The sequence below is a fragment of the Microcaecilia unicolor genome, chromosome 4 (assembly GCF_901765095.1).
Source record: "Microcaecilia unicolor chromosome 4, aMicUni1.1, whole genome shotgun sequence".
Lineage (NCBI taxonomy): Eukaryota > Metazoa > Chordata > Amphibia > Gymnophiona > Siphonopidae > Microcaecilia > Microcaecilia unicolor.
In genome coordinates, this window is record NC_044034.1 from 316793336 (window position 1) to 316820713 (window position 27378).

Genomic DNA, 27378 nt, shown 5'->3' on the forward strand with positions numbered 1-27378 from the left:
AGAAGGCCTTTACTCCTTTGTAGTAATTTCCATCTCCAAGGGGGGGAATCTGTAGGAGTATTTGCTGTGATCTCACCCACCCTGTGTGCATATGAGAGCACCTTTACAGCCAAAATGGACGCTGCAACCTTTCACCTATATGTCTGACTACCAACTGTGCAGAAGTCAGAATTTCAGCTTGTAATAGACTTACTGAAGCCTGCACCACCTCCAAGGTCACTCTGTATCGGGGGAGAATGTATGTCCCTGAGGGAGAGAGTGAGAGAGAGCTTACGAGATAAGACGGACAAAGGAAGCTTCATACAGATGCTGGGAGTACATGGTGGGATTATTTCTGATTGGCTCCCAGAAAACTGATTGATCTGAGAAGCGGGAACAGAAAGAAACTAGTTCCTGAGAGAAGAAGAAGAGAGAAGAACAGAAGAACAGAAGAGGAGAACACTTGCATTTCTGCAAGCACCTAATTGACATGAGAGACTTACTGATAATACCTGGCAAAGCTTTTCCCCAGATTACAGCTGTCTACAGGATCTATACTGAGTCTGTATCATCTGTGGCTGATCAAGACAAGTGCATCACCTGAGCTTGTGGGACCTCGCTGAGACCTTCGGCTGAGGCATTGGAAGGAATCTGATCTGGAAACCGGGACGGTGAGATCATAGTTTACTTCCTTCAGGCTGGGTTAGATAATTAGTCTGTGCTCGGACCCATCAGATGTGTGACGTCAGGATTTATGATCTCTAGTTGCTGTTAGCCTAGTATAAGATTTGTGTGGTAATCATTAGGATCTTGGTATTGTGTTTATCTGTCATTACAGATTAGCCAATAGGATAATCATAGTTATTCTCTATATTTTTGGTATCATTTTGCATGCAATCAGGAATTGCTGATGCTATAAGCTGATAAGAGTTTTCTATATTTTTGTATATAACGCTGTATAAATAAACTAATATATTCCATTGGTCTGTCCGTTATTTTCCATGCAGCTAATGTTGGGCAGAGGCCACGCCCCCTAGACATAAGCGAGTACATAGGTAGGAAATTGGCCTCTTACAAAAACATATATATAACCACCTACATAGCCCCTCCCAGATATCTGTACTGTTTTTATTCTGGTTGCATTTTAGGTTCAAGTTTAGTCTTCAGTTACTTCAGAAAGACTTCGTGTTCAAGTTTTTTCACTTGGATTCTTCAAGAGTTAAGACGAGTTTGTGTTACAGTGAGCTGCTGCATTCCTCTCCCCTCCGTTTTACGGGGCTGGATTGAGACTTAAAATTCTGCCGGCACTCCCTCCCGCTTCGTGCGGCTGTAGGGCAGCTTTGTACCCCTCCCGCTTCGGCGGTGTTAGGGTCAGTCAGCTCCTCCCGCGGTTGCGGTTGCAGGATAAGCCAGATCCCCCCGCATCGGCGGGTGTGGTGTCCCTCCCCCGCTCCGCGGGGATGAGCTGGACGGATTCCCCTCCCCCACTTGTGTGGGGATGAACTGGGTTAATTCCCCTCCCCCGTTTCGGCGGTGGTGAGCTGGGCAGAGTGTCCCTTCGTGGGTGTAATTCTCTAAGTGCTGAGTCCTGCGGATGGAGCTTTGATATCGACATACTGAGGAGTTTCCGGCAGCACATGACCACATATAGGGAGGCAAAAGTTTGCTCTCTATCTCCACCTGCTGGTAGATGGACACAACCCACCAGTCTATGGATTGATCAGCTATGATTAATGGAAAGAAAATTATCAGGTATGATTATACATAATTTTACCATTACTGACATCTCAATGCTTTATTAATCAGTACAACTCTTAAAGTAGTAATTCATGACCTGTATCGTTCACTGAATGACAATAGTAACAAGTTATATTTCAAAGACTCCTCCTATCATCATACCCTCTTAACAGTGACAATTTCCATTAGTTCCACCCTAAATCAATTAAGAGGGAAAAATTGGTGCCTGATGAGCCACTCAACAGACTAAAGTAGGAATGGATCCTCAGAAGCTTAGCCGAAATTGGGTGGCGGAGCAGGTGGGGGGAAGAGGGGTTGGTGGTTGGGAAGCGAGGATAGTGGAGGGCACACTTATACGGTCTGTGCCAGAGCCGGTGATGGGAGGCGGGACTGGTGGTTGGGAGGCGGGAAGTACTGCTGCGCAGACTTGAACGGTCTGTGCCCTGAATATGGCAGGTACAAATCAAGGTAAGGTTTACACATATGTTTGTCTTGTTGGGCAGACTGGATGGACCATGCAGGTCTTTTTCTGCCGTCATCTACTATGTTATGTTACTATGTTAAGTAGTCCCTTTCTAAAAAATTTGGTGAACACAAAATACTAAGGGGCCCTTTTACTAGGGAGCGCCCAAAGGTGGCCTGCGCTGGTGTAGGCACGTGTTTTTGACATGCACTGGTCCATTTCCTGAGTGTGCCTGGAAAAAAGGGGACTTTTTAATGTGCCAGAAAAATAGATGTGTGGCAAAATGAAAACCAGCACATGTCCATTTTTGGCCTGAGACCTTAACGCCACCCATTGACTCAATGGTAAGGTCTCACTCACTAACCGGGTGGTAAGCGTGCAGCGCGCGCCAACTGCTGATTACCGCCGGGTAGGGGCCCCACGGTAGAAAATATTTTCTACTGCATGTTTTGGGTGTGCGCCAAAAATGGAATTACTGCCAGGGGCATGTGGTAGCTGGGCGGTAGTGCCAATTTGACGCGCACAGGCGCCTGCGTGCCTTTGTAAAATGGCCCCTAAAACCATGAGGAGAACGGAACATGCGGGTATTTTTGCTTGTTCTACAGTGTTGAGCAGAGGTTCTGGTGGTGCTGGAGAGGTCAAACATGGTGCGGAGAAGGGTCTTGAAATTTGAAGCAACTGATTGAAACTTTATAGACTGAGTGAAGGCAGTTGTTAGGACGGTTATTGCTAGTATAACTGTGCACTACTGTAAAATTACCGACATGTTAATAGTTAGCACTGTTTGCGGCTAACAGCAACATATGAAATCACTAGTGGACAAGTGGTTTAGGAGGAGGGTGTGAGGGTTTCATTGATCAATTAAATGGGTTCAGGAACCAAAAAAAGTCACCAAGAGAAAAAGTACATTACTGAGAATTACAAGCTCTTATCATGATAACCTTACTTAACTGAAACCAGTCTTTTCTTATGCAATTAAAATAGATATAAATGAAACAATTCTGTGTTTCTTGAAACAATGCACAAAGTAAGAACAATCTTCAGCCAGCGGTGGTCAGCATTTTTTTTAAAACACTGACCACTGTCAGCTAAATTAACCCCAGATAATCAGTGCTGGGCTATGTGCAGGCATCAGCACTGAATATCCGGGGCTAAATGCACCGGTGCTGGCCGACAGAGCTTATGCGGGTCCTCCAATATTCAGCTGGGGCCTGCATAAGACAGCTGTGTGGGCACCAGTTGAATGTTGGCCAGGACCCACATAAAAAAAAAAAAAAGAAAAGTGTGCTCTGTGCTCTTGAGGATCCCCCGCACCCCCCCCCCCCCCCACACACACAGAGGCTCACTCCTCCACCCCCCACCCCCCACAACACTAGGCCCCCTCCCCGACCCCAATTACTCTTATTGGGCCCGATATTCAAAGTGATTTAAGCAGGGGGCAGGGGAGTTTTCTGCCCAATTCAATCATTCAAGACTGCCCAACCACAGATATAGAGCAGAACTTAACTGGGCAGTGCCATTGAATAGCAGAGTCTGACCAGTCAACAAAAAAACAGTCAGGTTAGGGGCAGTACAGAAGGCGGAATTAGGGAGAAACAGGCAGTTATGCAGGTGCTGGCAATATTCAGTGCCAACACCCACAGTTAATTGGGTAAATTTATTTTGCCAATTAGCTATGCGGGCCCCAGCTGAATATAAAAAAAGTGCCCTGTGCTCTTGTGGATCCCTCACCCCACACCCCTCTCAGAAGACAATTAATGGAATGCCTAACACAGTACTCAATCCTTCACAGTTCTCAATCAGGCTTCAGACCATCCAATAACACTAAAACAGTCATAACCACCCTGATCACAAAAGTAAGAATAATAAGCCAAGGCCAGTCAATACTACTACTACAATTCGATATGTCAAGTGCCTTTGACCTAGTAGATCACAGAATACTAATGACCCTGCCAACAATATAGGAATAACTGGAACAGTAGCAGCCTGGTTCAATGGTTTTCTAAAAACTAGATCCTACCTTGTAAAGATGTCCAATGAATTTTCAGCCTCCTGTATCCCTGAATACGGGGTCCCTCAGGGTTCCCCGATATCACCAATAATATTCAATGTCATGATGGCTCCACTTGGCAAGAAACTGGAAAAATGGTTTTAAACCCATTCATATATGCAGATGTCACCATCTGCATACCTTTCAACAACATCACAGAGATACTGGATAAGGCAAAAACAGGACTCGACTTCAAGGAAAGTTGGGCCACAACTGTCAAACTTAAAGTGAACCCAGACAAAACCAAACTCCTGGTTTTATCCAGCCAGCACAATCCCACTACTTACCAAAACCTCATAATAGATCAACATTCTTACACAATCGAAATACAAATAAAAATACTAGGAATCATTCTCGACAAACATCTGACCCTTGAAGACTAAGTTGCTGCAATCACATCAAAAAGCTTCAAAACACTATGGAAACTGAGAAGAATCAGAGACTATTTCCCCAGACGGTCATTCCGTCTTATAATAGACGTTAATATTGTCCCAACTAATGCAGCATACGTAGGCTGCGAAGAAAACCTACTATGATCGTTGCAAAACCGTCCAAAACACAGCAGTGAGATTGATATTCAAAAAGTCAAAATATGATAGAGCAACCCCACTACTCATAATGCTATTATTTGCTTTCAATCAAGGCCAGCACAATCATCTTCAAAATAATGTTTGGCATGTCATTGGACTACATGCTAGACATGATCAAACTATCACCAAGAAATGCAAACCCAGGAACCAGAGGTTACCTATTACTTCACCTGCCCAACTGCAAAAATGTACTATGTAAGTCCACCTACACGCGAGATTAAGCTACCTGGGCTCAAAATGATGGAAGTCAATACCCATAGTCATAAGAAGCATCACGAACTACCTCCAGTTCAGAAAAGATCTAAAGACCAACGTGTAAATAAACTCTGGAATTCATTGCCAGAGAATGTGGTAAATGCGGTTAGCTTAGCGGGGTTTTAAAAAGGTTTGGGAGGCTTCCTAAAGGAAAAATCCATAGACCATTATTAAAATGACTTGGGGAAAATCCACTGCTTATTTCTGGGATAAGCAGCATAAAATGTATTGAACTTTTTTGGGATCTTGACAGGTATTTGTGACCTGGATTGGCCACTGTTGGAAACAGGATGCTGGGCTTGATAGACCTTTGGTCTGTCCCAGTGTGGCAATACTTAAGTACTTATGTAAAATATGCACTAATCATTCTGGAACAACAATACACAACACAACCTCTAACTGTAACGCATCTTTTCATTTAAGAAATGAACTAAGATATATCTTCTCAAGAAACCCAATGACTATTCCATATGCACTAACAGTTATCTTGCCAACAACTGTAAAACACAGAATCATACAACCTTGTAAATGTTAAATGTAAACTACATTGAACTGAAACTCGTTTTTGGATAATTGCGGGATATAAGCATGAATAAATAAAATCACACATTATCTGCTGCAGGGCTTGTAGAAATAAAATGGAAAGTGGTATCAGCTTGAGATAAATAAGTAAATGACCTACTAAATGAATAGCTACGACACAGTATAAAAGGTTTGCGCCATTCTCACAGACTGTCAATAGTGCAAGTGTTGAGACCCAGTTTGACCACCAGTTCCATTGCTCTGTGAGTCCCAAGCATGTGACAGCCTAACTGGACTCAAAATTTCACTGCAAGTTCTCTGGGACACAGACATTATTAGCTTGTAATTAATCCTCCATAGCGCTATAAGATTGTAAATATCAACATTTGGCTTACATCATATCCTCTCAGAACAGCAAGATGGAAAGCCAGCAGCTGCAGGGGGATGACGCTCAGGATCCCTTGCAGGCAGTCCACAGTGTGTGGGACTTTAATAGTTCGCTTTATGTTCTTGATTGTCTCGGTGTCCTCCTTATCACAGATCACAACAGGACGTCCCTTCAATGCAGAGAAAGGAAAACAAGTTAAGTTGCTCCTGGAGAATGAGAAGTGCGCTAGGCATCTGAGAGATAACGTTGAAGAGCTCTCTGTGTGCACTCAAGCAGATTGCTGGGCCTCAGATTATCCTATTACTGTGGGCAATTAGCATTGTGTTTCTATGATGCTCTTTCCTTTGTCAGTTACCAGTACTAGATAAGTTTTGCCAGGCCTTAAGACCCAGATAAACAGAGTTACATAATTTCTGAACTGTTTATACAAAGAACATTTATTGAAGTCCTGTTTGGATAAAAGATGCTAAATTCTAATGTATTTTGTGCACTGAAATTCAGAATGCTAATATTCAGAATGGACAACACGAACTGACTCCATACACTATCTCAACCACTGGGAGGCTAGATGCAGTAGTGTACTAAACGAAATAGCACCCATAAAGACAAGAATATCAAAAAGACAAAACTCGATATCATGGTTCAATGATGACATAAAGAAAAACTCAAAACACAATCCAGAAAATTTGAACGAGCATGGAAAAAAACTAAAAACGAACATACACTCAATGCATGGAAACAAATACAGAGAAAATACAAATATGCAATTAGACAAACCAAAAGGTCCTACTACAAGACTAAACTAGGACTGGATAACAAAGATCTTAAGAAACTATTTCAACTCATAAATAAGTGGAGTGGAGGAGTGGCCTAGTGGTTAGGGTGGTGGACTTTGGTCCTGGGGAACTGAGGAACTGAGTTCGATTCCCACTTCAGGCACAGGCAGCTCCTTGTGACTCTGGGCAAGTCACTTAACCCTCCATTGCCCCATGTAAGCCGCACTGAGCCTGCCATGAGTGGGAAAGCGCGGGGTACAAATGTAACAAAAATAAAAAATAAAATAAAAACTAGACACCACCCCTGTCACTACATCCAACACAGACATCCCATCTGCAGATAAGCTGGCTACCTACTTCAAGGACAAAATAACAAAATTATGCAGCACTCTTCCTCATCACAACACCAACATCGGAAAAATTCTTCGACGACCTAGACCCAATATGGGCGTATACCCAGCTGACCGTATCTGGTCTACATTCAATCTATTCACCATTGAATCAGTTACACAAGCAACTCACAGATTCGCCAACACCCACTGCAAACTGAACATATGTCCCAGTCATCTACTTAAATCCGCCCCCAGCCGATTCATAGAAGACCTAACATCCCACCTAAACTTCACGCTACAACAAGGTTTCTTCCCCGAGGACTATGGCAACATCCTACTTACCCCACTACCTAAAGATACTAAGAAAAAAACAAACAACCTCACCAACTACTGCCCAGTTGCGTCCATCCCTCTAGTAGTAAAATTGATGGACAGCCTGGTGACCAAACAACTTATGGAATACCTGGACAAGCCCTCAATACTACACGATTCACAATCAGGATTCTGCTCCCACTATAGTACCGAAACTGTCCTAGTCACTCTCCTGGCCAAATTCAAGCAGGAAATAGCCATAGGTAAAAGCATACTTCTCCAATTCGACAGGTCGAGCACATTCGACATGGTAAACCATAATACACTACTAAGACTCCTTGGCCACTTCGGGATTGTAGGAAACGTACTCAATTGGATCAAAGGCTTTTTAACCACCAGAGCATACCAAGTAAAATCAAATTCAAACATATCATCACCATGGAAAGCAGACTGCAGAGTACCTCAAGGATCACCATTATCACCAATACTCTTCAACATGATGATGATCCTACTGGCAAAGGCCTTATCCAACTGAGGACTTAACCCACTCATCTATGCAGATGATGCTACAACCTTCATTCCTTTCAGACATGCCTTGACTGAAATAACTAATGAAATCAACGAGGGCCTGAACATCATGGACTCATGGGCAAACTCATTCCAACTGAAACTGAACACCGAGAAAACACACTGCCTTATCCTCTCATCCCAACATAATAATTACAAACCTGCAACAATAAACACCCCAGGACACGCACTCCCTATCTCAGACAGCCTAAAAATACTCGGAGTCACAATCGACCGCAACCTCACTCTCGAGAGCCAAGTAAAAACCGTAATAAAGAAAATGTTCAACGCAATGTGGAAATTTAAACGAATAAAACCTTTCTTCCCGAGGGACACCTTCCGTAAACTAATGGAATCAATGGTCCTAAGCCATGCAGATTACTGCAATGGAATCTATGCAGGATGTAAAGAACAACTCACAAAAAAACTCCAGACCGCCCAAAACACAGCAGCCAGACTGATATATGATAAAACACGATTCGAAAGCACTAAACCCCTTTGAGAAAAGCTGCACTGGCTCCCAATCAAAGAACGTATCATCTTCAAAATCTGCACATTGGTCCACAAAATCATCTACGTCGTAGTCCCAGGATACATGACAGACCTCACAGATCTACCAACTGGAAACAAACGCGGATCAATCCGATCATACCTAAACTTACATTACCCAAACTGCAAAAGGCTAAAATACAAAACAACTTATGCATCTAGTTTCTCCTACATAAGCGCACAACTATGGAATGGTCTCCTGTATGCAGGGAAAACAATACATGACCACCTAAACTTCAGGAAATCATTAAAAACCCACCTCTTCAAAAAAGCTTATCCCACTGATCCAACATAAATCTCCACACCCAGCTACACAACATAATCAATGATCATACTGGACAACATACAATCCTCTTCCCTTGACCCCTGATTCACTTCTACCTCATTTGACCACAACACAATCTTGTATTTGTTATCAACCGAAATGGCAAACGCCTTTACGGTACTTTGTAAGCCACAATGAGCCTGCAAATAGGTGGGAAAATGTGGGATATAAATGTAATAAATAAAATTTAGCTTTACACACCTTGCAGGCATAAAGGTGCAACCAGAAGTCAGGGAGCAAGGTGAAGCATCTGTCTGTTGCATGCAGATATAGACTAAAAGTCATTTTCCTATATATACAGTTTGGAAGACAGTGTTTCAACCTGGTGTCTGTGCATCAGCAATTTTTCTCATTGTCTTTTTGCGTAGTGCATGTTACTAAAGCCCTCCCATGAAGTGTTGGGGATAGAAACGAGTCCCATGCTGCTCACCTGCCGTGCCACTACTTGCTGTAGGGCGTTTTGACACTTGGTGTAGGCATGATCACGCATTATGATCATTATTACAGGCATCAGCTTGTCTACCAGTGCCAGGGGTCCATGCTTCAACTCCCCAGCCAGGATTCCTTCTGAGTGCATGTAGGTGATTTCCTTGATTTTCTGGAGAAAGAAAGACTATTTCATTCCAATTCTAAAGACAGAAACAGCCCAGGGCAAGACCGCCGCCCCCCCCCCCCCCCCACGTGGGCCGCTGCAGTGCCGCCACCCCCACATTCAGGCTGCTTGCTCTCTTACCTTCTGCGTCTGACTGCTCCTGCGTGCCAGGATCCGGATGATTGCATTAATGCGATATCCCGGGTCATCCTGTTAATGAAATCATCCGGGATCCAGCCGAAACACAGGAGCAGGAGAGAGACAGACCCAGAAGAAGCTTGCCGGCACCAGTCCCCCCCCCCCCCCCCCCCTAGGAGGCCGGGCCCGTGGAATTCTGCCCCTCTTCCCCCCTCTCAGCGGCCCTGGTCTTGGGCAATCCTTTCAGAACAACGTACCCTTCTCTGCTTAAATCCCCCAATTCAATTTCTTCTCCCCTCAGTTTGCGTTTTTGTACTTCTACTACTTTAACAGCTTGATTTTTATCACTCCCGCTGTTAAAATAAAAATTAAGCAGTGTTTTTTTAATAAAAGAGTGTTCTCACCAAAGCCCCCTCCAAGCAGGTGGCATAGTGATACCCACGCCCCATGATAAGAACTGATTTTTGGTGGTAGAGCTCAGTCGCCAATTTCTGAATTTCATCGTCCATGTTCAGCACTTCTTTAATCTGATCTAATGGATAGAGAAGAAAAGCAAAGGTGAACATTTCCCTGTATATTCCAACGGGCCTGGGCCCACCCACTTTGGGCTCAGGCTCACCCAAAATGCTTGCAAACTTCTTATTGGCTGGTGGGGATCCCCAAACCCCACCAGCTGCATGGGTCCTCCAGCGGCAAGAACAGCTCCTTTTCCTACTTGCTCCAGGCGATGGCACTGTCTACATGCAGCTGTCGCGCTGGCCTCCCCCTGCCTCACACATTCAGTTTTCACGCATTCATGAAAATAGAGCATGCGCAAAGGGGCGGGGTAGCGGCAGCATGTGGACAGTGCTGTCAGTTGGAGCAAGAAGGAGAAGGAGCTGTTCTTGCCGTCGGAGGACCCCTGCAGCTGATGGGGCTTGGGGATCAGCATCAGCATAGGTATTTACTGTAAAGTTTTGACTTGGCAAAGGGGGTGGGACTTTGTGAAGACTACAATACATGTGCCCGCTCAGTTTGCCCAGTGGCCTATCCAAAATCTGAGGTCTGGCTACGCCTCTGCCACCCATCCTCGCTTCTAAATTTCTTATTAGACTCACTCTGGTTGTGATTCATCTGTACACATTAGGTGCCTCTGTACTGAGACTGAACATTCACAAGTGCATTCTTTTCCACTTTCTAAGGGGTCAGTTCAAAAAAGCTTGGCCTTTAATGTATGCTAAGTGTGAAGTCTATAGTGATTTTGCTGTCTGATTTTTATCATGTATGTTTCCTGTAATCAGCATTTACAAGTCAAAGTTTAGGTGTGAGCATTTATGGCATGTCAATAGCAGGCATAAATGCAGCAGTTATTTATTTATTTGTTACATTTGTACCCCGCGCTTTCCCACTCGAGGCAGGTTCAGCACGGCTTACATAGTATTAGGGGTTACAAGGTATTGCAGAGAGAGTAGAAGCTGTGGTATAACAGAATAATGATGGAGATATGCAGATAGGTGGGATGGGCAGTAAGAAGGGGGTAGGACAGGGAGGAGGGGGAAGGTTGAAATGAGCAAGGGATAAGGGGGTGGGAGTGGCCGGAGGAGGGAATAGTTTGAGGGATAGCATAGGGGGAGTTGATGGAAGACGTGGTCTAAGTCATAGTCAATGTCAAGTGATTAGGTGTTGGGTAGAGGGTTCATAAGATTAGGTTGGATCATTTGGGTATGCTTGCTTGAATAAATGGGGTTTCAGTGATTTCCGGAAGGATAGATAATTGTTGACTGAGCGAATGGATCTGGGTAGGGCATTCCATAGTTGGCTGCCTATGAAGAAGAAGTTGGATGCAACTAGGATAGTGTAGGTTGAAGTATGTTCAAGAAGATTCTGACATGTTTCTGGTTGGAAGGCCTATCAGATCGATCATGTAGCCTGGAGATTCTCCATGGATAATCCTGTGAATCAGTGTGTGGACCTTGAAGTTTATTCGTTTTCTGACAGGCAGCCAATGAAGCTTTTCACAAAGAGGTGTTGCGCTCTCATATCTTGATTTACCAAAAATGAGTTTAGCTGCCGTGTTTTGGGCGGTTTGAAGTTTTTTCAGGAGTTGGGCCTTGCAGCCTATAAAAATACTGTTACAGTAGTCCGCGTGTGTAAGTACCGTGGATTGTACCAATCCAGTTACGGGATGTTTTCAAGGGGAGATAAGGTTTCATGTGTTTCAGTATCCACATCATGCTGAACATTTTCTTCGTAGCGGATTTAGCGTGATTCTCTAGTGATAGATGCTCTAGTGATACAGTTGCACATGTAAATGATTATTTTATAAAACGTTAGAGCATAAATGCTAGGCACACCCCTCCTGTCAATCCCGCATGATAGAAATTGTGTAAACATTACAGAATAGGGACTTAGTGCAGTTACTGCAGAAGTGTAAACTAGTGCCATTAGGGCCAATCAACAGCAATCAATGTTTATTGAATTTTTAGAACTAATTATGGCCTAATTAATGGCATCATGTACACAACTGCTAGTATTCTATAACCTACATGCACAAAATCAAAACACAAAGTGCATAAATTTGCATCCAAGATTATAGAATGAGGGGGTATGGACTGGAGGAGGCCTGCACAAATCTGTAGTATTTCTCCTTTATTTATTTTCTGATCAAAAACTGGTTTGAATCCCCTAGGATGTTATATGTTAAGCTTCCTCTTCACTTTATTATTATTATTTATTACATTTGTACCCCACGCTTTCCCACATATAGCAGGTTCAATGCGACTTACATAGTAACTAGAATTACAAAGTTTTGAATGAAATATACAGGTTGTAGTACTTTAAAAGCACTGATGAACTTTCTCCATTCAAAAAGTGCTCAACTTCAAGAAATCTCAGAGTACTGCATCACACAAACAGATATAGGGGAATTAGAAAAGGTATAGAGAAGGGCGACAAAAACAATAACGGGGATGAGACGACTTCCCTATGAGGAAAGGCTAAAGTGGCTGGGGCTCTTCTGCTTGAAGATAAGACGGCTGAGGGGAGATATGACAGAGGTCTATAAAATAATGAGTGGAGTGGAACGGGAAGACGTGAATTGCTTGTTTACTCATTCCAAAAATACTACGACTAGGGGGACACGCAATGAAGCTACAAAGTAGTAAATTTAAAATGAATCGGAGAAAATATTTCTTCACTCAATGTGTAATTAAAGTCTGGAATTCGTTCCCAGAGAATGTAGTAAAAGCGGTTAGCTTAGCGGGGTTTAAAAAAGGTTTGGATGGCTTCTTAAAGGAAAAGTCCATAGAACATTATTAAAAAGACTTATGGAAAATCCACTGCTTATTTCTAGGATAAACAAGTGGGTGATAAAGAATAGACAAACTAGTCCACACGTGTTGCACACTTAATTTGGTAAGAGAGGAGAAAAAGCCTCAGTTTCACAAGGAAGGCGTGTAGCAATCACAGTCAATACTTAATAGCTGAATGACTGTCCTTTTGTGATAGATGTAATCACAGGCAAAACCCCCTCCTCCAAATTGTGCGTATGTTTATGATAATAAGTCCTCAATAATATTTTTTCGTTTTTACATTTTCAATATGCTTATTGTCCAATCTTAAGGCGGTAAATCAACTACCACATATGATCACTTAACTTAGCGTTCCGTCGGCTTCTCAGACCTATTCTTTATCTATTCTTTATCACCCAGTTGTTTATCTACCAGTGAATAGACTTAGGTCGTATCATAATCAATTTAAGGGACCTTATTTCTAGGATAAGCAGCTTAAAATGTATTGTACTGTTTGGGGATCTTAGCAGGTACTTGTGACCTGGATTGTCCACGGTTGGAAACAGGATGCTAGGCTTGATGGACCTTCAGTCTGTCCCAGTATGACAATACTTATGTACCACTGAGATAAAGGTTAATGTTTGACTCTGTGCCATTGATTCAGCAATTCAGGTAGTTATTGAGAAGAAGACTGTAGCGGTTGTTACTCATTTAAAATATTCGGTCTCCCTGTTCAAACCTTGTTCCAAATGGGGAGTTCAAGATCAGAGTAGCTACTTTTTTTCAAAAAAAGTTAATGATCATTAGTGATTGCCTTGTTTGATTCCGGTATAATCTCTATATCTTAAAAATGCTCACTTGTGCCTCCTTTGCTTAAGGAGGCTAATGTGGACCAGGGAGTTTTCTTCTCACCCTCTTTATCCAATCTGTCTTTTCTAAGATTATGAAATCACTGGTTTTTAACAGATTACAGATATTTGTTAGAGATTTTAAAACTTGGGGTGGTGGGCAATCAGAATTTAGAAAGGATTTTGGTATGAAGACAGCATTGTCTCTATACTGGGCAGGTTTCATTACGGGTTGGATTCATGGAAATCACTTTTTGATGGTCTTCCTCAAAATATCCTCAGCTTCTGCATATTTTCTTACAGCCTTTCAAGGTAATTGAATGTGGAAAAAAGCTTTTTACCTTCATTCCAATTTTTGTTTCTGGATTGTCAACAGTAGTTGAACTTTGAATGGAGACTAGTTTCCTCTCTCCATTGCTGGTGTTAAATATTTACATTCCTCCTTTTGCACTCATTCTTTCAAAACTAGGTGGTTTCTTTTATATACTGTACACCAGCGATATTCAGTTAGTGTTATCAATGTTGCAGCTCCTAGATGATGCAGCTGCTTCCTTAGATCACTGCCTCTCTGAGGGACAGGCAGTTCCCTCCAACCTCTTAAACTCAAAGTTGGACATTTTGGTGGTTTCTAGAAGGGGGAGGGGGGAGAGAATGGGATTTATATACCGCCTTTCTGTGGTTTTTCCAACTACATTCAAAGCAGTTTACATATTATATACTGGTACTTATTTGTACCTGGGACATTGGAGGGTTAAGTGACTTGCCCAGAGTCACAAGGAGCTGCAGTGGGAATCAAACCCAGTTCCCAAGGTTCAGAGTCCGCTGCACTAACCACTAGGACCAGTTTTCTTGTTTACCTCAGAACAAGGAGGGCTGGATACTGTACGAGGACATGCATAGCTTAGGATATGGATTCTTCATTATTAACTTTAAGGGTTCATATTAAGGCAGTGGATCATTCTGCATTTATTTTTAACACTACAGAGATTATGTACATTTTTTTAAATAATTGAAGTCCCAGTTTTGTCAGGGCTAAAATTATTAAGAACATAAGAATAGACATACTGGGTCAGACCAATGGTCCATCTAGCCCAGTATCCTGCTTCCAGCAGCAGCCAATCCAGGTCACAAGTATCTGGCAGAAACCCAATTTGTAGCACCATTCCATGCTACCAATCCTAGGGCAAGCAGCGACTTCCCCCATGTCCATCTCAATAACAGACTATGGACTTTTCCTCCAGGAACTTGTCCAAACCTTTTTTAAACCCAGATACATTAAACACCGTTACCACATCCTCCAGGAATGAGTTCCAGAGCTTAACTGTGAAAAAAAAATATTTCCTCCTATTTGTTTTAAAAGCATTTCCATGCAATTTCATTGAGCATCCCCAGGTCTTTGTAATTTTTGAATGAATGAAAAATCAATTCACCTCCAGGATTTTGTAATATGGTACTTGTGAGTCTCCCCCAGTCTTCATTGTGGTATTTCAAATGGTTATCAGCCCTGTGGCAACAGTTTAAACAGACTTCTGGTTACCATCTGAGTAAAATTCAAAAAGGATACATTGCAACTAGAAAAGGTCCAGAGAAAGGGACAAAAATGATAGAGGGAATGGAACAGGTTACGACTCTTCAGCTTGGAGAAAACAAATGACTGAGAGGGGACAGGATAGCAGTTTATATAAATCAGGAGTGGGGTGGGATGGTTAAACTGGGATCGGTTATCTAACCTAACACAAAAACAAGAGGAAATGCCATGAAACTAATGACAAATAAACGGAAAATAATTCACAGAAAGTTTTATGCAGTGCATAATTAAGTTTTGGAATCTGTTGCTGGAGGATATGGTCAAGTCGGCCAATGCAGTGGGATTCAAGAGTTCTGAAAAATGTTCCTAGAGGAAAAGTCCATAAAAAATTATTAGCCGGGTAGATATGGGAGTGTCATTGCCCATCCCCCGAAGGGACCTATGCTAAATAGAGCTATTTTATAGCATTTACTGGCTACTTCCGACTCACACTGCCATTGTTGGAGACAGGATGCTGGGCTCGATGGGCCTTGGTCTGACTCAGTATGGTTTTTCTTATGTTTTTGAGGTGCTGGTTTTGATGTTTCATGTGGTGGTGCATGGCTTGGCTCTGGAATATTTGCAGAATTTAGTGAACTGCATGTTCTGACTCATGGCATGTGCTTGAATCGCCACTGTGCTCCGAGGCTAGTTTGGCTGTGACATAGGTTAGGGCAGTGGTTCCCAAACCTGGACCCGGAGGCACCCCAGCCAGTCAGGTTTTCAAGATATTCACAATGAATATTTATGAAAGAGATTTGCATGCAGTGGAAGCAAAGCAAGCAAATGTCTCTCATGAATATTCAGTGTTGATATCCTGAAAACCTGACCGGCTGGGGTGCCTCCAGGACCAGATTTGGGAACCACTGAGTTAGGGTATTCTCTAAGGCAGGCCCCTGTGGAACAGTTTACTTCAATATGTAAGAGAAGTGGATTTGATTTTGTTCCAGTCTTATAGAAATTCAAGAAAGTTATTTTTGGAGGACCTGCATAAGAATTTAGAAATGGAGGGGCAAAATTAGTTTGCCCTTTTTGTGTTGGTACGAAATCAGTTGGAGGCCCTCTTTTTTTTTTTGTCTGTTTACAATGAAACAACATAACCCTACAAAGTTATGGAATAATTTTTTGGGGAGTGAGGGAGAACTATTGCTTTTAGAATATTTTCATTGCTTTATCAATTTATATGTGTGGATAGACTTTTTCTTGTAATGTTTTAATTGTTTATTTTTTGAATTCAGGAGAAAATACCTTCTCTCAGCAGAGGGCAACATAAAACAGAGAAATAAATGCATACACGCCAGTTACTCAGTTAGAAACGTATAAATCACAGTGTGAGAGAGTAACACGACCATAAGATGACATATTTATAGGCCGTGTGTTTTTACTACTATAAAGGTTTGGGTTTTATTGAAGGAATCCCAGTAACTTTTGCAGTAACTTTAAGATCTACTGAAGAATAAGCATTGGACATAGTGAAAGGGAGACCACAGAATAGAAAGCTACATACCTGGGAGCGATTTTAGACCCAGCATGATCTCTTTGCGTCTTTCCTGCATGGAAATTCTGTCATCACACATCATAAGCGCAAACATCACTAGTGATACAAACTGGCTGGTATAGGCCTAGGCAGAAAAAGACAAAAAGAAGAGGGTGGAGATCACTGAAAGGTCATTTATTAGCTGGTTTACACACATACATAGTAAGACAGATAGGATTGGGGGGGGGGGGGGGCAGAAAGGGAAGGAATTCATCCACGGTTGTCAGATTTTAGCCAGAATGGAGAAGAGGACACACAGCAGATGTAAACGTATGTGGGTGAGTTTTACCCTCAGAAACCTACCGTAGTTGCTACTTTATAAAGAGAAACGAGTGCCTATGCCTCCATATAAAATGTTCTCAAAACAGGCACCTACTTGGATTTCCAACCTAGATGACCTATTATAAAAATTATCCTTCAGGTGAGAGGTAATTTTATAGGGCCCATTATTCAAAGGATTTTTGCTCCTAACTTTTGAGAATTATTCTCATACATGGACCTCTCTGAAAATTTACTAGGGCTCAGAGCACAACTTTTAGACTAAATATGTCACTAAGGGGTAAATATTCAACCGGCACTGAATATCCGGATTTATAAGGCCGGTTCTCCTTTATCCAGTTAAGTGAGATACTTATATTTGTCTGATTAACTTATGCGGTTAAGTGCAGATATTCCGCCCCCGGACCACTCAAAATATCTCTGGCTTTGTGTTTAACAGGTAGTGAATGATACATACCTGTAGCAGGTGTTCTCCGAGGACAGCAAGCTGATTGTTCTCACGACTGGGTGACGTCCGCGGCAGCCCCCACCAACCGGAAGAAGCTTCGCGGGCGGTCCGCATGCGGGGCACGCCCACCGCGCATGCGCGGCCGTCTTCCCGCTCGTGCGTGACCGTTCCCGCCAGTTGAATGACAAGCAAGAAACAACATGAAAACGCAACTCCAAAGGGGAGGAGGGAGGGTAGGTGAGAACAATCAGCCTGCTGTCCTCGGAGAACACCTGCTACAGGTATGTATCATTCACTTTCTCCGAGGACAAGCAGGCTGCTTGTTCTCACGACTGGGGTATCCCTAGCTCTCAGGCTCACTCAAAACAAGAACCCAGGTCAATTGAACCTCGCAACGGCGAGGGTATAACAGAAATTGACCTACGAAGAACAACTAACTGAGAGTGCAGCCTGACCAGAATAAATTCGGGTCCTGGAGGGTGGAGTTGGATTTACACCCCAAACAGATTCTGCAGCACCGACTGCCCGAACCGACTGTCGCGTCGGGTATCCTGCTGGAGGCAGTAATGTGATGTGAATGTGTGGACAGATGACCACGTCGCAGCCTTGCAAATCTCTTCAATAGTGGCTGACTTCAAGTGGGCCACTGACGCTGCCATGGCTCTGACACTATGAGCCATGACATGACCCTCAAGAGCCAGCCCAGCCTGGGCGTAAGTGAAGGAAATGCAATCTGCTAGCCAATTGGAGATGGTGCGTTTCCCGACAGCGACCCCTAGCCTGTTAGGGTCGAAAGAAACAAACAATTGGGCGGACTGTCTGTGGGGCTGTATCCGCTCCAAGTAGAAGGCCAATGCTCTCTTGCAGTCCAATGTGTGCAACTGACGTTCAGCAGGGCGGGTATGCGGCCTGGGGAAGAATGTTGGCAAGACAATTGACTGGTTAAGATGGAACTCCGACACCACCTTCGGCAGGAACTTTGGGTGGGTATGGAGCACTACTCTGTTGTGGTGAAATTTGGTATATGGAGCATGAGCTACTAGGGCTTGAAGCTCACTGACCCTACGAGCTGAAGTAACTGCCACCAAGAAAATGACCTTCCAGGTCAAGTACTTCAGATGACAGGTATTCAGTGGCTCAAAAGGAGGTCTCATCAGCTGGGTGAGGACGACGTTGAGATCCCATGACACTGCAGGAGGCTTGATAGGGGGCTTTGACAAAAGCAAGCCTCTCATGAATCGAACGACTAAAGGCTCTCCAGAGATGGCTTTACCTTCCACACGATAATGGTAAGCACTAATCGCACTAAGGTGATTCCTTACTGAGTTGGTCTTGAGGCCAGACTCCGATAAGTGCAGAAGGTAATCAAGCAGGTTCTGTGCAGGGCAAGAACGAGGTTCTAGGGCCTTGCTCTCACACCAAACGACAAACCTCCTCCACTTGAAAAAGTAACTCTTTTTAGTGGAATCCTTCCTAGAGGCAAGCAAGACACGGGAGACACCCTCAGACAGACCCAACGCAGTGAAGTCTACGCCCTCAACATCCAGGCCGTGAGAGCCAGGGACTGAAGGTTGGGGTGCAGCAACGCTCCGTCGTTCTGCGAGATGAGAGTCGGAAAACACTCCAATCTCCACGGTTCTTCTGAGGACAACTCCAGAAGAAGAGGGAACCAGATCTGACGGGGCCAAAAGGGCGCTATCAGAATCATGGTGCCGTGGTCTTGTTTGAGCTTCAGTAAGGTCTTCCCCACCAAAGGTATGGGAGGATAAGCATACAGGAGGCCGGTCCCCCAATGGAGGAGAAAGGCATCCGACGCCAGTCTGCCGTGGGCCTGTAGTCTGGAACAGAACAGAGGCAGCTTGTGGTTCGTCTGAGAGGCGAAAAGGTCCACCGAGGGGGTGCCCCACTCTCGGAAGATCTTGCGTACCACTCTGGAATGAAGCGACCACTCGTGCGGTTGCATGACTCTGCTCAGTCTGTCGGCCAGACTGTTGTTTACACCTGCCAGGTATGTGGCTTGGAGGAGCATGCCGAACTGGCAAGCCCACCGCCACATGCCGACGGCTTCCTGACACAAGGGGCGAGATCCGGTGCCCCCCTGCTTGTTGGTGTAATACATTGCAACCTGATTGTCTGTCCGAATTTGAATAATTTGGTAGGACAGCCGGTCTCTGAAAGCCTTCAGTGCGTTCCAGATCGCTCGGAGCTCCAGGAGGTTGATCTGCAGATCCTTTTCCTGGAGGGACCACAGACCCTGGGTGTGAAGCCCATCGACATGAGCTCCCCACCCCAGGCGAGATGCATCCGTCGTCAGCACTTTCGTGGGCTGCGGAATTTGGAATGGACGTCCCAGGGTCAAATTGGTCCGGATGGTCCACCAGAGCAGTGAAGTGCGGCAACTGGTGGAGAGGCGGATGACATCTTCTAGATTCCCGGTGGCTTGAACCCACTGGGAAGCTAGGGTCCATTGAGCAGATCTCATGTGAAGATGAGCCATGGGAGTCACATGGACTGTGGAGGCCATATGACCCAGAAGTCTCAACATCTGCCGAGCTGTGACCTGCTGAGACGCTCTGGTCTGCGAAGCCAGGGACAAGAGGTTGTTGGCCCTCGCTTCGGGAAGGAAGGCCTGAGCCGTCTGGGTATTCAGCAGAGCTCCTATGAATTCCAGAGACTGGGTTGGCTGGAGATGGGACTTTGGGTAATTTATCACAAACCCCAGCAGCTCCAGGAGTTGAGTAGTGCACTGCATGGACCGGAGGGCTCCTGCCTCCGAGGTGTTCTTGACCAGCCAATCGTCGAGATATGGGAACACGTGCACTCCCAGCTTGCGTAGATACGCCGCCACCACCACGAGGCACTTTGTAAACACTCGTGGGGCAGAGGCGAGCCCAAAGGGCAGCACACAATACTGAAAGTGCTGTGCGCCCAGGCGGAATCTGAGATACTGTCTGTGAGCTGGCAGTATCGGGATGTGAGTGTATGCGTCCTTTAAATCCAGGGAACATAGCCAATCGTTTTTCTGAATCATTGGCAGAAGGGTGCCCAAGGAAAGCATCCTGAACTTTTCTTTGACCAGGAATTTGTTCAGGCCTCTCAGGTCTAGGATGGGACGCATCCCCCCTGTTTTCTTTTCCACAAGGAAGTACCTGGAATAGAATCCCTGCCCTTCCTGCCCGGGTGGTACGGGCTCGACCGCATTGGCGCTGAGAAGGGCGGAGAGTTCCTCTGCAAGTACCTGCTTGTGATGGGAGCTGAAGGATTGAGCTCCCGGAGGACAATTTGGTGGCAGGGAGGCCAAATTCAGGGCGTATCCGCACCGCACTATTTGGAGAACCCACTGGTCGGAGGTTATGAGAGGCCACCTTTGGTAAAAAAATTTTAACCTCCCTCCGACCGGCAGATCGTCCGGTACGGACACTTTGAGGGCGGCTATGTTCCCGTGGATCCAGTCAAAAGCCCGTACCCGGCTTTTGCTGTGGAGGCGCAGGGGGCTGCTTAGGCGCACGCTGTTGACGAGAACGAGCGCGCTGGGGCTGTCCCTGTGCCTGGCGAGGCCTTCGGGCCGGCTGGGTGTACCTACGCCTTGCAAAGGAATAGGGCGCAGCCTGCCGGGCCCAGGAAAAACGTCCACCTGCTGAGGTGGATGCTGAAGGCGCCCGGTGGGAGAGCTTGTCGAGGGCGGTTTCCCGCTGATGCAGTTGGTCCACCAGCTGCTCGACCTTCTCACCAAAAATGTTATCCCCCCGGCAAGGGACGTCGGCCAGTCTCTGCTGGGTGCGGTTGTCCAGGTCAGAGGCACGCAGCCATGAGAGCCTGCGCATCACTATACCTTGGGCCGCAGCACGAGATGCCACGTCACAGGTGTCATAGATACCCCTGGACAGGAACTTTCTGCACGCCTTCAGCTGCCTGACCACCTCCTGATAAGGCCTGGACTGCTCCGGCGGGAGCTTGTCGACCAGGTCCGCCAGTTGCTTCACATTGTTCCGCATGTGGATGCTCGTATAGAGCTGGTATGACTGGATGCGGGTCACGAGCATGGAGGATTGGTAGGCCTTCCTCCCAAACGAGTCCAGAGTGCGAGACTCCCGCCCCGGGGGCGCCGAGGCGGTATCCCTCGAACTCCGTGCCCTCTTGAGAGCAGAATCCACGACCGCCGAGTCATGGGGCAATTGTGGCCGCATTAACTCTGGGTCCGAGTGGATCCTGTACTGGGACTCTGCTTTCTTGGGGATGGTGGGATTAGATAATGGTCGCATCCAGTTCCGAAGCAGTGTCTCCTTGAGGACATTGTGCAGCGGTACCGTGGTGGACTCTCTAGGTGGTGATGGATAGTCGAGGACCTCGAGCATCTCAGCCCTCGGCTCATCCACAGAGACCACGGGAAAGGGAATGCAAATAGACATATCCCGCACAAAGGAGGCAAAAGAGAGACTCTCAGGAGGTGAGAGCTTCCTCTCAGGTGAAGGCGTGGGGTCCGAGGGAAGACCCGCAGACTCCTCTGAGGAGAAATATCTGGGGTCCTCCTCTTCCCCCCACGAGGCCTCTTCCTCGGTATCGGACATAAGCTCATGTAGCTGAGTCCTGAACCGGGCCCGGCTCGACGTCGAGGCGCCGAGGCCTCGATGTCGTCGAGCGGTGGACTCCCGCGCCGGCGGGGACGAAGCTCCCTCCATCGACGTCGACGGGGACTCCACCTGCGTGGCGGTCGAGATCGGCGCCGCAAGCGGCGGCGGCGTCGACGGCCTCGGCACCGGGCTAGAGCTCACCGGCGCCACAGTCATCGGCGCCGGGGGTGCTTGGCGCATCAGCCCTTCCAGGATCCCCGGAAGGATGGCTTGGAGGCACTCGTCCAGGCCCGCTGTCGGGAAAGACGTGGGGGCCGGTAGAGGCATCGGTGCTGGAAGCTGCTCGGGTCCAGGAGACTGCACCGAAGTGCTGGGACTCTGACGTGGCGGTACCTCCACCACCGAGGGAGACCTCTCCTCTCGACGCGGACGCTTCGGCGTCGACTCCTCTCCGGTACCGAGAGCCGGATGCGTCGAGGGCGACCGGTGACGGTGCTTCTTTGCCTTCTTACGGTGCCCGTCACCGGTGCCGGGTGGTATGGAGGAGGAGGAGGTCGATCCCCCTCGGTCCCGAGGAACCGGGTCAGACAGGGTTCGGTCCCGAGGGCCACGGGCTGAAGGAGTGACCGGGGCCGACTGCCCACGCGGTCTCTCACCTCTACCCTCACCGGAGGTCCGGCGGGCCGACGGGACCTGTTCTCCTGGGGTCGATGCCAACGATGCCGATTTTTCGGGCATCGATACCGGTACAGAAGGACTGGGCGTTGATACCGATGCCGTCGAAGTCGACGTCGAGGGGCCGGCGCAAGTTCCAAAAAGGCGGTCCCGCAGAACTTGCCTCGCAACCTGAGTCCGTTTCCGGAGACCGAGACACAGAGAACACGACTTGATATTGTGCTCCGGCCCGAGGCACTGGAGGCACCAAGCGTGGGTGTCGGTCTGTGAGATCGGCCGGCCGCACCGACCACACTTCTTAAATCCACTCGGGACCTTCGAGGACATCGACGGAAAAATCGCGTTGGCGAAGTTAAAGTCGTCGATGGTGGCAGAAATCACACCTCGAAAAAATAAATCGATCGCGCGGCCACAAGGCCGCAACGCGACGCCCTCACTAGAAACGAGGGAAAAAGGAGCGCGTGCTCTTTTTTTTTTTTTTTTTTGAAGAAAAGAAAACTGGGGCACGCGGCAAGCGAATAAAACAAAAACTAAACAAAATCGCGTAAACGCGACGGTCTTTCCGGGGCTGCGAAGGGAGAGCGGCGACGGCACGACTCTCCTCAGGCGCGGAAAAGAAAAGACTGGCGGGAACGGTCACGCACGAGCGGGAAGACGGCCGCGCTTGCGCGGTGGGCGTGCCCCGCGTGCGGACCGCCCGCGAAGCTTCTTCCGGTTGGTGGGGGCTGCCGCAGACGTCACCCAGTCGTGAGAACAAGCAGCCTGCTTGTCCTCGGAGAAAGTGCTGATATCGTTAAGTGTCGCTGAATAGCAGCAGATAGTTCCACACAAGTGAATTAACTGGGCAGGAGCCTCTCCTGCCCAGTTAAATCACTTTGAATATCGACCCCAAGATCCTAAATTTAAGAACATAAGAAGTGGGTGTCAACAGGGGTGAATTATAACGTGTCTAAATTAAGATGAATTTCCAGCTGAAAGCTTAGATCCTAAGTTTGGCTAAAAACAAGGCACAAATTTAGGAGGTCAGCTTTTATTTAATTTTTATTCGATTTCAGAACTTTACATCAAGACAACTGTTGAAAAACCAAACAAATGGTATGTACAGAATTCTAATTATGAAGGAATCTAGAATCTTCTTTAACTTTTACAATAATACACCATTCCCAAAGTCATCAGAGACAGAGAGAGAGAGAGAGATTTGAATATGAAATAGTCTGCCCCAAGGATACAATTGTCTTCAAATTCCTTTGAGTGTAAAAGAAGCCAATGGTATCTGCACCTTCCATGTCTCCCTCTGCCGATGCAGGGACTGCATCCCACTGTCCAGTCACCACTGCAGTCAGTAACCTTCATGCCTGGGATACTCACACGGCTCACCCATCCTTTGTAACGCAGGATTTGACAGAGGGGGATAGTGAAACGATACTGTCCAAAGATGAGGAGGGCTGACCTTGCCCTGCCTCAATCCAAGCGGGCTTGCCCCGATAATTGGTAGGTGCACAACAAACTCCTCAATTTTTTGCTGAACCAAATCTGGAGTACTAATTACTCTCCCAGAAACCACGGAAATAACTTTCTTCGGTCTCCTCTTAGGTACTTCTCGGAGGAAAAAGAAGCTCTACACACACATATGCACTCTAGGTTGCCATCTTGCCTCCCAACGAATATCAGGCTCATAAGTCTTTTTCATGTGCATATGATAAAAAAATGGCCCTCAACTTTCAAGGCTTGTTCAGGATTGAGACATATATAAACTGAAACTTAAATGCTTTTTTTTTTTTTAATTTTATAAGCAAAATTAACTTACACGACAACATTTTGATACCTAATATTAAAATATTAAAATATAACAATTCCTCTATGAATATAATCACAAACCATAATTTGCCATATCTTCCCTCCCTCAGATACCCCTTCCCTCCACCCACTCAACCCACCAACAGCAATTCACAACAAGGATAGCGGTCACCTTTACAAATCCTTCTTGGTGACCTCATCCCAGAAAACCAAATCCACCCTCCCTCCCCACTGAAACCTACCCAGACCATCCTCCCTCCCCACCCTCACATGGCATGTCCAGCACCCCAGGAACCAATTTCACATATTTAATAACACTTTGAGCTCTATGAGGACGGGCCTCCCACACAGGGTGCCAAGTCTACTGAAAAGTCCTCCAAATTTTTGGAGAGCCCTTCCTAGCATCCAGCCTTTCCAATTTCAATAAATGATACATTTCATTCCTTCATTCAGTCAATGCTGGCGAATGTGAATGCCTCCAATTTCTCAAGATACATTTATAAGCCAAAACAAACGCTTTTTTAAATATATTATTAGCCCCTTTCCTCAATCCCAAGGAAACGAATAGCTGTATATCCGCCCACAATTGGACACGTCTTTGCAAATAGCCCAAAATATTCTTCCAGAACAGTTGTAAATGATCAAAAGACCAAAACATGCGTGTTACTAGTAGTTGGAGCAAATTGACATTGAGGACATTCGGCCATTTCAGAGAAACCAGACCTAAATGCCCGTCCAGGAGCCACATACATGCTCAACAAGAACTTGTATTGCTGTTCTTGTATTGGCATTGATCTCACTAGCATTTTGATATGTTTCATAAGGAGAAGATAGGGTGGAAGTTCTGCATTCCAAACAGCAGATAATGCATCACAGTCCCAAGGCACCTGATAGACTCTCAGACTGTGTTGATAAAACAAAAGGCTCAACTTAGTTCGACGAGAAAGGACAAAGGTTTCAATTATCAGATCAGACATGTCTTCTATCAAAGCCGAATGGTCCAGGCCATTGATTTAATGGTTTACTAGTCCAGCAGTCTCCAATTCTGCAAATGATTTCACAGTACCACTCTCTGTAATCAAGTCTTTAATACAGCAAAGGTCTTGACTATGCCATCTTTTTAAATATCCTTTGGACCCACCAGGACTAGCTCTGTTGCCCCACAAAGGCAATAATACTGCGACATGTGGTGAGACCTGTATCTTCCAACACAGCCAGTGCCAGCCTTAACTCAGACTTCAAGATTGGGTGTTGTCTTGTATTGAATATCAGATGAGGTGATTTAATGTGCAGATATGATAAAAGATGCACTGGTGCCATCAACTGTTGCTCCACAGAGAGTGGTGTAAAATGCTGGGAACCTTTAATCCAATCCACTAAATGTCTCATCAAGCAAGCCACATTACAATACCAAAGATCCGGAAGGGACAGGCCATCTCGTCAACTGAAGTATAGTAACTCGAAGCTTTTTATTATTCCAAAGAAATTTCCATAAAACAGTACAACATTTTTTATAATCCTTATCAGTTAAGAACATCGGGAAAGTTTGTAGTACATATAACCACTAAGGGAACAGCACCATCTTAAACAGAGCTATTCGACCTCTGAAGCCCAATGGCAGAGACGTCCACAACATCCTGTGATGTGTAGTAAGGTAGTGACATTTTCAGAATAGGCTCTGGCCACAGATGAAGTCAAATATATCCCCAAATATTTAAGTTTATGTTCTACCTTTCTAAGTGGAAAGATCTCAGTCCAGTCTTCAAAACTATAACTTCCTAAGAGCATAGCTTCAGATTTACCTAAATTTAAGCACAATCCAGACACATGTCTATGTTGTCGTATAAGCGATAAAACATTCATCAATGACTGTTTTTGGGTTGGTTAACAATAACAACAAATCATCAGCAAAAGCCATACATCGAACTTCCTCAGTCCCAATTTTCAAGCCCTGAATTGAGGCTGCCTCCCGTAAAGCAACAAGCAATGGATCCACAGAAAGAATAAATAAGAGAGGGGACAATGGACATCCCTGTTTCATGCCACGTCCCAGGGACGCTGCAACAGAGGGAGAGCTTCCGAGGCCACCAAAAACAATGTGTTTACCTCATTGACGCTGCCGGCAGCCTGGAAAATTGAAGAAGGCAGTGGTGCTGGGAGCCAGAAATAAGAAGCGAGTAGGAGAGAGCTGACCAAGGCAGTTAGATTGAGACGGCTGACGCCCATGAGGTTTGTCTCCCTTTCCCTCTCCTCCGTGCACCTGTCATCCCCATTACCCAAACAAAGCAAGCAAATCTATGAGCATCTCTATCCACGTTGTCGTTCTTTGTTGGTGGCATTTTTATTTGATCTCACTTATATTTTTCAACATGCTGGCTTGTGCACCATATGGATGTACACAGAAGAAATATTGGTTTCATCGGTTATAGTAATTAGTTCTAAATCGTAATCATGGTGTCATTTGGAGGGGCTGGTTATAGGGACTCACTGTATTCTCATGTTTTCACTTAGTAAACGGCCACCAAAACAGACATTACAAGTATCAGGTGCTTAACAATCAGACTTACTATTTATAAGTACAGTTTTTAAAAAAATCATTAATTAGGTTGAGACATGGGAATATTTTTAAAAAACTTTTCTTGTGCCCATATCAAAACAAAAAGATGGCATGTGGGAATTTGCTCCTTTTTATTTTCTGGATGGCAGTGCTATATTATAAAAATGCACTTGCCTTTTTTATTACTACTATTTCACAGGGAAGGTAATGAATAATGAGGGAAGGGTTTCCTTCATGTAGAACTATCCAGAGTCA

The 27378-nt window shown here is 45.5% G+C and overlaps 1 protein-coding gene across 2 annotated transcripts in view; it reads right to left on the bottom strand.

Moving 5' to 3' along the window:
• Positions 1-27378, bottom strand: part of GFPT1 (glutamine--fructose-6-phosphate transaminase 1) — a 137032-nt gene that overhangs the window by 11118 nt on the left and 98536 nt on the right. For both annotated transcript variants that reach the window (XM_030201865.1, XM_030201864.1), the window contains 4 exons: positions 16767-16881; positions 9980-10107; positions 9276-9443; positions 5992-6153 (listed from right to left, as the gene is read on the bottom strand). In XM_030201865.1, coding sequence (XP_030057725.1) covers positions 5992-6153; positions 9276-9443; positions 9980-10107; positions 16767-16881 — 573 coding nt within the window. The remainder of the gene's footprint in view (positions 1-5991; positions 6154-9275; positions 9444-9979; positions 10108-16766; positions 16882-27378) is intronic.